Genomic DNA, 12,006 nt, shown 5'->3' on the forward strand with positions numbered 1-12,006 from the left:
AACTAATACATGTGTCAGGAAATCACACTTGCAACCTAGGTGGTTAGCTGAGCTTAGCATAAAGACTGGAAGCAGGGGGAAACAATTAGCCAACCAAGGTCCAACCAAGAAATAACCCCCTTTGCAACTACAGGTTGTCATTTTTACACATTTTGACACATTTTGTATCAACTTAACATGAGATATAACATGGTGAGCTTTAGAGGTGCTTTCTTGTCTGTATCAGACTATTCCTTCAAGAAATATGCAAACATTGACAGTTTAAAGTGATGTTGCAGGTAGATCATATTATTGACTATATGACATATGATTGACTATTGACTATTGATTTTTTTAAGGCACAATATGCACTTTGAGCCACTTTGTGTTCTCTGGTCCTTCTTCAGCCCTGCAAAGTAGACTCCAACTCTATGATCAGCTGCCTATCCCACGCATCTAGCCAGTCCCAGCTGACCTCGGTGCAGTTCTTTCTCAACGGAGTCCTCTACACGGGTGACAGCCCTTCCTCCTTTGACAGTGATGAAGAAGAGGAGGAGTATCAGAAAGGTCACTTCCGCTTGGAGTATGTGGAGGACCCTCAGTTCTTCACTGCCAACAAGGAGAAGCTGATTAAACACCACCCAGGAGAGCCACTGACACTTATCATCAACGTGAGTGACACTGCTGAGACAGGAAGTTCAGATTAGTGCTTCGCTGTTGTGTTGGCCAAGGACATGCTTATTAGAAAATGTGATTTTAAATCAGTGTAGTCCACCTGGGAGTAGAAAGCAGTTTTATTGATTACATATAGTTTCTATTGCATAGCTGGTAAAAGCAGAAGTTATGGTAGCCTTTAAATTATATTTTACATGTAATTCAACATAAATGTGCAGCAGTTGCTTGTACTAGCACTATTACTGTATCATAAATGATTTAAGAACTTAATTTCAATTATTTTAATTCTTTAACCTATTTAGGTAATCTTTGAACGGAACTTTAAGCAGCAATAATTACAGACTCATAGTCTCAAGTCTCAAGTCTATATTCAGGTTTTAGCAGATAGATTACTTAAGCGCTATTTAGCAAAATGATTATTTCAATATTTTAAACATTGTCCTTTGCTACTAAAAAAAAATAAATTAGATAAAAAAGGAAGATTCAGGTTAACATTAATAAACCTAGTAACCATTCAAAAATGGAACATTACCCAAAAGCACCATAATTACATGAAAACAAGAAGACTATGACACTAGAAACTGCCTGTACTTTGCCACAATGGTGCTTTGAGCTCAAAGAGGTGAACTAACCCACTGACCAATTGACACTGCCGTCCACAGACACTGCCGTCTCTAGAGCCATGGCGCTAACCTATCTAGAAATCTGACAGAGACACTGACCTACTCTGACAGTCACACTTAAAGATACTATCAGCAGAAAACAGTGGCTCTTAACAATCCCAGCTTTCAAAAAACGCAGAATCAAATTCCACAAAGAACAAGTGATGGTGTTTTCTAAAGGTTACTTGTTTCTTGGCTCCAAAAGCACCACTGCTGTAAAATCACTTCCCCCACTGTGAAGAGCCTCAACGTTCCTTTATTCATATTCACATAAACCAGAGCCACATAAAACACATCAAAGGCTCCCATCCGCTAAAAACATGTTGATTTCTGTCAGGGGTCCGAGGGGGGGAAGGGCATAGTTGCAGCTCCGAGGGAGGTCCTATGTTCCTGTAGCCCCGGGTGTTTTAAGCACCTGTCTGCATGGATTCATCACCTTAAAGCGCTGCTGGCTGTGACACCGTACGACATGCAAATGGTTACAGCGCAGATGGGGAAGTTGGGACATGATGCAGCTTCCTCTTCATGCTTTTGTGTGTGTCAGGATGAGGCCCCTGCAGGAATCGCTGCCTCAGCCCAGTCGGTCTACATGGGTGACTTGTCTGTTGTTTCCTGTTTTCTTTAGGAAGGTGGATTCCACTTGTGGTGGATCTGAATGGGGGGAGAGAATGTGTGTGTTTGTTTAATAGGGAGCTTGTTAGTCAGCCAGATCCTATATTAAGGACCTGAGCTGGAATGTGGGTGGGTTTTGTTTGCTTTCATCCTGCTTTGGCTTTAAGAATCCGTTGTTTTGGTCCAATGAGTTTAAGTGTGAAGATTTAGTGTTGTATATGGCAGTTAAACAGTATATTTTACAATATGCTCCAACATATTTTGTTATGTTGATGTATGTGTGGTGTATTATGAATGTGTAAATGTGTGTGTGGTTAAGAGGGGTGGTGTGTGTTGTGTCTGTGTTAGGAAGCATTTGTTGACAGAGACCCAGGGGGTGGCATCCTGCAGTAGGGACAAGACACGGCCCTAAGGGTGTAATCAAAGCAAGGAAGCACACTGGGGATAAACACACACGCTTCCTCACTTGTCATTCTCATATTAAAGGGAAATTGTAAAGTGGGTCATATCTTCGTAGTTTCTCATACATCGATAATAACAAGTCGGACAGGCCAAGTAATAAGAGCAGTCGATGATCATAGAGGTTTTAAGCTAAGCTTATTTAGAGAGGGAAACATAGGGGAATCCTTCAGAGATCACAGGGCGACTTCCTGGTTCAGTTTCAGATAAAGTGCTTTAGATATGTAGCTAAACTATTGGCTTGTTTACAACCTGTGTGATCGTCTGCCCAACCATGTTTCTTGCTTCCTGATCTCAGCTTTTACTCTGGGGAGTTGGGGAGTACAATGATGACCAAATCTGTGAAAATAAGAGCCTGAAATTTTCTCAGTCTAAATGTCAATGTAAAATAAACATTTAGTCAGTATACTTAACAATCTTATAGACTCAAGTAGAAATATATAGACCTGACATTAAAGTGGTATTACATTGATTAAGTATCAGTTTGGAGACTTAAGTGTGGGAAGAAAGTCAAAATCAAAGTTCAGTTGAAGATATCTGGATAGTCTCATGTTATGAAAACACTAGATCCTACATTTCCCATGATGCAACTCCATCAATCCCTCTCTGCCCATGTTCTCAAACTATTGGCAGCACTACAATAGATAATCAGACTCTAGAAAGCTCCCTCCAGTGCCACAGAAGACAAACAGAAGTACAACTGTTTTCTTGTTTGTTTCTGTTTTGACATAAACTGAACTGCACATGTAATTAATTAATCTAGGACTTGGAGTGAGAAGCGAGTCTTGGATTGACACAAGACTATGTTGGATTGATAAAAATGGACCATGCTGCTTATTCCAACAGGCTCCTGTATATGGCCCTGAGAATGTTATTTTGGGCAGAGACAGGGAGGACTGTCAGCGGGTTTGTTTGTAGAAACTTCCCTGGCCATGTGAGAGAGGCAGCGGGAATGTTTGCTGCTTTAAGCTGAACTCTAGCCCAGAATGGATGAGTTTTCTGCTGGCTTCCTCTGCGTGACAGCTGCGTGACAGGCCTGCCACGGCTTGGTTTCTATGTGTGTGTCTGTGTGTGTGTATATATAATAACGTGTATGTGTCTGCATGTATGTGTGAGTTAAAGCTACTGTGGTGTTCTTGAATGTTACCTGTGCCTGTTCAAACCAGCCCCCTCTGGTCTCTTACCACTGACCGGCTGACGGCTGTTTTTGTTCATTTCTGGCGCAGAAAGGGCCGAGCGATCTGGAGCTGGTGCCGGAGGAATACTCAGTGATGATTGGCCCATATCCCTGTAACATCAGCTTCCATAACGACCAGCTGTTCCACTGCACCATCAGCGGACTGCTGAGCTCCAGCGAGAGAGAGCTGCCTGTGATTGTAAGTACGCAAGCATGTAAAACACCGAAATAAAATACAAATACCAATACAGCATCGTGTCGAAAATATCACTGATAATTTAAGGACCACCCATCTGTCATCGGCAAACCATTTAATCAGAATCCAGACCATCTGTGATCTTCATTGAGACAGATTTGATCTGCACAGGTCTGTGCAGTCAGTGAAATGTTTCTCTCGATGCTTTATGAATGGCTTGTAGTCTCCGAGCTTGCCACCATGATTCAGCAGTTAGTCTGGGTGCTGTACCACAGTGGAACAGTGAAATCTTTCCCCCTCCTTCGTTATCTCTTTAATCCTTTATCAGTCCGTCTGTCATCACAGACACAGTCACCTAGCAGACAGACACTATTTGCTCAAAGCGAGAGCTCTGAGGCGTCTGACTCAATGGTGATCTCACTCCTCGCCTCTGTTTTTGTTTTGTCTCCGAGTTCTTTCTATCAAAAATTAAAGGTCTTAATCAAGACGTGGTCGAGCCCTGCACAGTCTTGATAAAACAAGACACTTTTTTTCCCTCTACCCACGTTTCCCATCTGTTGTTGTCCATTTTGGTATGTTTGATATGGCTTTATTAAGGGGGGAAAAGCATTCATCTATATTTAAATATGAGCCCGGCTGTGAGTGGTTTTCTGAAATAGCTCAGAAACATATGTTCGTGTGTCTCTGTCTGTCACTTGAGTTGTACTGTAAGAACAGTTTCCCCACTTTGACACAGAAATAGCAGAAAGCTCTTTCATTTTCCTCTCCCTCTCTCTCTCTCTCTGCTTGAGTACCTGTGGCTAGCTTTCGTACCCACCCACCCCCATCTGTCTCTCAGGATGTCTGAGAATAAACATGTGCAATTAGGAAAGACATAAAGGTAGGGCAAGGGTCAAATCAGATGCCATAACACAAATGGGTGGGCTGCCTGCACGTGACCTGTGAAGATGATTAATGTGCACATTTGACAGGGGCATAAACAGAGCGCACATACATTTTCCTTTGTGTTTGCACATTTGTATAAATGCAAACATGTTGAGCACTGTGTATGGCTTATGGCCATTCGTGTTTCTTCACTTACTTTTGGTGGCAGATCTATTTTTACTTGCCTCTGTTTTCCTTGGCTCTGAAGTGGAGCTGAGCTGCAGAAGTGGATGAGGGGAAGCTGTGTTTTTTGTACTCCGAGCGAAACAGGAACATGGAACAATGGCATTTTCCCCTCCATTACACCAGGCCTGGCTGTTGCAGTCTCTGGAAGAAGGCCTTCTCTCGCAGGTCTGAGTAAATAAATGCCTGGACTAGAAAGAGAAAGAGGGAATGAGCAAGGCAGGAGGGAGCCCAGTGAGCCAGTTTTCTCCACAGAGTAAGACCAGTGTAGGAGGGATTTGGTTTGAGGATTGGAGGCTTTTTTATCTGAGGCTCTTTTTTATGAAGTATGTTCGGATTGGGAAAGGAGAGGGAAAGATGTGAGGAGGGACCACAGAGACCCTGCTGACTAATCAGAAGGCAGAAGTGAAAGTCCTTTTCTTGTCACATCTGGGTTACTCTGAACTAGGTGACTCTTCTAGCTCGTTGCAGCGAGAGACCATTTTTCAAAATCTACAGTGTGTAATATTTTTTTCTGTGTACGCACCTGTGTCCGTGAAAAAAAAAAAAAAGATGTGTCTGTGGATTTGTGCATGTGTGCAGGCACTTGTGTTCCCATTAAGAACTTACCATGTTATACTGCATAGATTTTTGCACTGTATGACAAAGAAAATACCTAATGCACCTACTGTCTCTACTCATTAGCTGTCTTTTTTTTAAATCTCTTTTTCTCAAAATAATTTTGCTTTATCGGCTGATAATTAAATGTCATGGTGTCACATCAGATGTACAAGATTTACAATAGTATAATGCTGAACACTAAGGACAACCAAGTATCCAGGGAGGTTATTAACAGTTGCACGTCTTGAGAAAGAAGTCCTGCTTTTATTTTCTCTCACTTGGACCAGTTTATTTATTTATTTATTTCTTACTATCACTATAAGTTAATTATTCGCCTCCAGCTTCTCCGCTTTTAAAAAAAACTTTAGGAATGCAAATCACATCACACTCATCTTTGCACAGCTTTGGAGTAGACTTGTCACAATATCTGAACAGATATGGAGACATAACTGGGTTATTTTAAACGGGCGGCCTAGACTACTGAAATTGAATTATTATTTATGGCATATTTATTGTTTTCACAGTTCACGGAGTCCAGTAATATTAAGAAAAATTATTGTCTCATAAAAACAATTATAGTGTAAAGCATTATATGAAGCATAATTTATTAGCTATAGGTTGGTTAGGTTTAATGGTCTCCTTGAAGAAGATAATTGTTTATGATTTAGGTGATTTTTTTTATTCTCTTTGTATGATGATTTAAAGGTTATTTGAAATTGTCCTTCATCCCTCATGACTTCTTTTAGTTAGATAAAAGTCTTGAGGTGTGATTCAGGAAGGGAGCCTTTTGTAGTAGGTTTTATTTATAGTGCTTAAGACATAAAGGTTTTACGTGAGAAGTTATTTTTCTGACAGATTTCACCACTGAAATAGTATATTTGGTGTGCACATGAACAAGAACAACTACTAAGACTATGAGAAAAGAAAAACGTATTGATCTGAATTGATCTGAAGAATATTTATGACATGATGAGATGTTTAACAAGTAATATAAAGGTAATGGTGTGAACTGTAGAAGAATAAAAATAAAACAAAAGTGGAGGTTTTAAAGGAGCTCAGTCCAGTTTTTAATGTGTTGTCGCTCTTTCTCTTTCAAGGTGCAAGTGGGAAACTTTCGTCACACCATCGCCAAAGTGCAGCTAGGTGGCAGTGAGCTGGCCATCGTGGTATCCATTGTGGTGTGCTGCGTGCTGCTTCTGCTGTGCACTGTTGGTAGGTTGTGTACACATGCTTACCATGATGGATGTGTGCCTTCTGCAGTGATGGAAGCTCCAGATGTGGAACAGATAAAAGGAATTCTGGGGGTCATAGTTTCCTGCATTTGCTTCATCCCCTTCAGCACAAAGACCCTACTGTTCTCTTCAATGTCTTTGTGTCTCTAAGTGTGTGTGTGTGTGTGTGTGTGTGTGTGTGTGTGTGTGTGTACTCTTTGCTATATTTGTGTGAGTGTGTGTGCAGGGCAGGTGTAGGGGTGAAAATTGGTGCTAGCGCTTATTTTCATGCGATTTCCTGCTTTGAATCCGTTCTCAGATAGATTATACTTTACACAGACATCATCAACAATCATTTTTATGAGAATTTTTTCCATCCATTATGATGAAAGCAGTCACTGTGTCATAACAGTCTGTGTGTTGAAACATGCTGTACATAAACTGCATTTTGTATTTCTCAGCTCTCGTGGTATACTGCACAAAAAGCAGAAGAGCGGAACGCTACTGGCAGAAAACTCTACTCCAAATGGAGGAGATGGAGTCCCAGATCAGAGAGGAGATCCGTAAAGGTGTGTTTACTCAAGAACCCACATATACACACAAGCACACTCTCAGATATTGTACAAGCTCTGCTGTCACAGTGGTTTAGACTTCAAATGATGTTTTGTGTCGATTGACATGAAAAAAGAGCTCCTGGGAAGACGGGAATATTGACCACATATATTTGTCTGTTTGTGTGTGTGTATGTGTGTGTGTGTACGTGTGCGTGTGTGTGTGTGTGTGTGTGTGTGTGTGTGTGTGCATGCAAAATATATGTTTGTTTGAGAGGAGATACAACAGTTGACAGATTTGTGCCTAGTAAGCGTGACTCATAAAACACAGTGTCTGACAAATGATCAGTCACACGCAAGACGCACTGTGAGTGGCCGCATCGCCTCTGCCGTGGCTACACAGTATAGGAACAAGGCCTGTGTGTGTATGTGTGTATGTCTAGGGCATTAGAGTAAAGCTGTGTGAAGGCCACTCCACGTCTGTGCACCTAGATTTATGGCGCATAGATAGGGGGGATGGATAGAGAAAGAGAAGTGGAGGGAGGAAGAGATAGGAGCGGGAGTCAGGGAGAAGCAAAAGCGTGGGAGGAGGGGAGGTTATTTAGTCAGAGGACGCAGATAGATTTGTGGAGTTCAGGGTGAGTGTGCATAAAGGCAAGGGATACTTCTGCTGAGATGAAAGATCTGATAAAAGCAGAAGAGGGAGTGAAAGAAAATGGGGAACTGACATATTCCAGGTTACAGGAACGGGAGGGTTTTGTCCTAAAAGTGAAAAAGAGGGGAGGTTTGGTATTCAGGCCTGCGTCTAATCAGGAGTTGATGGTGTGAACTGACTGCTGGTTTAGGGGACGCTTTAGTGAGCAGGAGGATAAATAACCTAGAGGAGTAATGAAATATGTCTTAAATCCCTCAGGTCTTGTATTCCCTTCTTTCTACACAAACAGTCTGAAGAAATTGGAATTGTAACCCAAATACGTCTCTCATCCCGCGACAGGAAGAGCTCCTCCATAAAGGAATCTCCAGCGTCTCATTAGAGGAGCACATTATCCTCTCCTAGAACATACTATCCAATAAAGTGGCTCCAATATTAGCATGCAGATTCAAGTCAGTGTCTGGATATGCTGATACGGTTTCTGCAGCATGTAAACCACAGCCTGCACACATGTTTTGGATGAGGGCCTCAGACTGGATTTGGCTGCTCTGATTGTTGTTTGGTAAATATTTGCCTGCATGCCGTTCTGGACTGTGCAGTCTGGCAAAGAAAGAGACGAAGAGAGAGAGGAAAAAGATCAGAGGATGAGTCGTTTGGAATAGTTAATATTCGACCACAACACTAGATCTGGAGAAAATGAGGGATATAATTCTGTGCGTGATCTCAAATTTCTTCCACCGAAATTAGACAGACTCTTTCAGATCTCATGGCAGCTTGGGAGAATTTGATGGGTATTGCGTTAGCCTGTGAACAGATTTCTGACTCATTTTGCTTAGCAACAAAAAGGCTTGAGGAGCCAGAAACAGGATTGTGGTTTAAAAACAGTCCCAAGATTCATGCTTTTTTTGTTTTTTATGGGTTTTTTTTGTCCTTTCAGGCTTTGCCGAGCTGCAGACGGATATGACAGACCTGACCAAGGAGCTGAATCGCAGCCAGGGCATCCCCTTTTTGGAATACAAACAGTTTGTCACACGCACGTTCTTTCCCAAGGTGAGAAAGCCTATTTTTCCCCCTACTATCTGATTTCACTGACAATACCATTTTTCTCAATGGGGTTTTAGTACTTCTTCTTGTCTCCGTGTGTCCCGTTTCACATTTCCCACAGCTTGTTATATGCAGGATATAAAATCACCTTGGAACTTTTAAGCACACAGTAGACGTCTAGCAAAGTGTGGTACAGTTTGGCACCCTGCAGGAGAGTTAATGTGTTCTCTATAGGTAAGCATTTTTCTAATGTGCGATCCACCCTGAAGGTAGACTGCCGGCCTATCTGTTGGTGGCTGTTTTTCCACCAATATAGACAGACACGACTCAGCGGGCTTTGTCTCCCAACCACAGGCATGGACTTTCAAGGAGACAGAACAATGGCGGGCACTGAGACAAGGAAACTTTCCCCCTGATTTCTCAAAACACACTCCTCACTCAGCTCACACACCCACACTATTTTGCAAGTATACATGCTCTTGTGCAATGGCAGACGTTTGTTGCACTGTCGTGAAGGAAGTAAGGAGGGAAAGTGTTGAGAGGCTGCATGGAGGGAAACATAAATCTGAGTTTCTTCAGTATCGTCTGTCCGTAATTTCCGCTAAGACAGCAAAGATTCTACTCACGACCCTTTGTGCTCTTGTTTTTCCACAAGAGCTTCTGGTTCTCTTAGATTACACAGGCACAAAACGATGTTAGACGCAGACACAGTTAGAATAGGAGCCAAAAGTAGCTGCCCTGAAATGACAGACTGTGTTGAAAGGCTGCCTCTTGGCTCTGGGTCGGTTTGTTTCTAAAGCCATTAAGCTTCATGACGTTTTGTGTCGCTGTGTCATGCTTCCTTTTCATGGTCAGTCTGGGCCTATTCAGGGCTTCGTTGAGAAATTCTGCCCTTTGGTTCCAGACTGAAAATTGACCGCCAAAGTCTCAAGGCCAGCTCCTTTTGTCTTCACTGTCTATCCATCTTCCTGTATTTACATCCAGAGCTGACTTTGTGTTACAGTTTTCTGTGTGTGTTTATGTGTGTTTCAGATGTGTTCCGATTATGAGAAGAGTCTGGTCCAACCCGCTTATGAGAACGATGGTCTGGGACCTCGAGCGCTGCCAGAGACCCATCCGCTGCTGCAGGACTGGCAGGTGAGGAGTTAAGCCATTAGGATGTTAGGTGCAGTTTAGTTTAGTTTCTTCTGCCAGAGTGACTTGTTATGGGCCTTGCTTCACTCCTTTACTTCTCAACTGGGTCACACTGAAGCTCATTAGGGCTTCACAGTGTGGTTATTGTTGATGAGGAGCAAAGAAAAGCATATTGTGCATTTTTGCCTTTGTGTGCTTGTTTTAATGTCAGTGCAACTCAAGTGCATTTACAAATATAAGCTTGGTCTTCAGTGGTTTCTAGCAAGTAAGACAAAAAAAACCCGTCGAAACATGCTCCCACCGAGTTGATGACAGGTTGTTGACACACTTCCCACTGGCTCATGGACAGCTGAACATTGTGCTTTTCATCGAAATCCATCTATGGTTGGTGTGTGTGTGTATATGTGTGTGTGTGTGTGTGTGTGTGTGTGAGTGTGTGTTTGTGTGATGGAGATGCAGTTGGGAGTGAAAGTTATAAAGAGAGAGTGGGAGCGGGAGCGTGCACTTTCACACACCTCCATGCTCAAAGTGAAGGCACGTGCATGTGTGTGCACATTAGGAAGAGAGAAAGTAACGATCGCCGCGCTGGTTTTGGGTCGGCAGCCGGGGGAGCCTGTCTAACCGTGATGAAGTGCCTTGGATCCACATCGTCTTCCCAGGAAGTGTTTTCCAGGTCACAGCAAATAAATCTCACAGGCGGGCATTTATCTTAATGGACACCCCTGTTCTCCTTCTGTCAGGCTGCAAACCACACCATATGGCTGCAGTCCAGAGGGAAGACTTCATCACACTGCTGCTTAGTCGCACCCATAGATAGACCATACTCATTAAGTCGACTCGGCACATTTAGAGACAATCACACACAGTCAGGGACCGGAGTGGGAGATACAGATACAGTAAAGAACAAGAGCGGGAGGTGTGTGAAGAACCAGAAGGAAGAGCTGTGATAGAAAGATGAAGTGTTTACTAGATAGGTCACTCGAGACAAGAGGTGGTGAAATAGATTAGGGAGGGCCCAGCAGGTGCGTAATGCATTTTAGGTGAAATCACGCAGAGAAAATAACTGTTTCAATCCCCCTTCCTGTCTTCAGGCCACCAACTCAACAAGGCCTAACATAGAGGAGGGCATCACTCTGTTCTCCACTCTTCTCAATAACAAGCACTTCCTGATCACATTCGTACATGCCTTGGAGCAGCAGAAGGACTTCGCTGTACGAGACAGGTAAATACATAACCTGGTATATGTTTGGAAGTTGGAGAAAAAACGGAAAAAAAAACATCCATCAAGATTCACTTAGTCATTAAATAAACAGAATTATTTGCACCACACCCTGAGTAACAACTGTCAGAAAGAATTCAATTTTGTGGTAATTCTTTGAAGCTGTAGCAGTGGTGTTTTATGAGGTTACATCATTTTGTGAGGTGTTTGCTATACAATGGATCAAAGGACTTACAGTAAATTAAGTAAAAGGTGTCGCTTGTAGTAACAAAACCACAGAGAAATGTCACCTGATTCTGCAGTTCTCCTCATCCCCACAAAGCATTTTGCCATCTTTAAGTTCATTGTTTTGGTTTTACTTCTTTCGTTGTGTCATCAGCCTTGTTTCCAGCCTCTGAAAACCCATGATACATTACTAACAGAGCAGTGGCCTCTATAATCACAAGTCAAAAACAAAGTCAGCTTTTTTTTTTTTTTTTTTTACAGCACAATAGTATTTATCATACAGCTGCTGTATTGCATGGCATTACACTGTTTACAGACGGTGTCTCTATTTTTCCATTGTTTACCTCTGCTGCTGTTTTGCTTCTCATTCTAATTTGTCTGTATCTGCTGCTTACAGCGCAAAAATATCTTTATTGTTCAGAAAAGTGGTTGCTCCCGCTTTGTAAATACTTGGTCATTTATAAGTATAGCTGTTTCGGTGTCCTTAAACTGGCCAGTCACTG

At 42.4% G+C, this 12,006-nt stretch overlaps 1 protein-coding gene across 1 annotated transcript in view; it reads left to right on the forward strand.

Moving 5' to 3' along the window:
• Positions 1-12,006, forward strand: part of plxnd1 (plexin D1) — a 59,505-nt gene that overhangs the window by 36,725 nt on the left and 10,774 nt on the right. Inside the window, exons 18-24 of the mRNA XM_010756794.3 lie at positions 387-650; positions 3,614-3,763; positions 6,565-6,679; positions 7,140-7,247; positions 8,819-8,931; positions 9,958-10,062; positions 11,151-11,281. Of these exons, the coding sequence (XP_010755096.2) occupies positions 387-650; positions 3,614-3,763; positions 6,565-6,679; positions 7,140-7,247; positions 8,819-8,931; positions 9,958-10,062; positions 11,151-11,281 (986 nt within the window). The remainder of the gene's footprint in view (positions 1-386; positions 651-3,613; positions 3,764-6,564; positions 6,680-7,139; positions 7,248-8,818; positions 8,932-9,957; positions 10,063-11,150; positions 11,282-12,006) is intronic.

This window comes from Larimichthys crocea, unplaced genomic scaffold, assembly GCF_000972845.2.
Source record: "Larimichthys crocea isolate SSNF unplaced genomic scaffold, L_crocea_2.0 scaffold97, whole genome shotgun sequence".
NCBI lineage: Eukaryota > Metazoa > Chordata > Actinopteri > Sciaenidae > Larimichthys > Larimichthys crocea.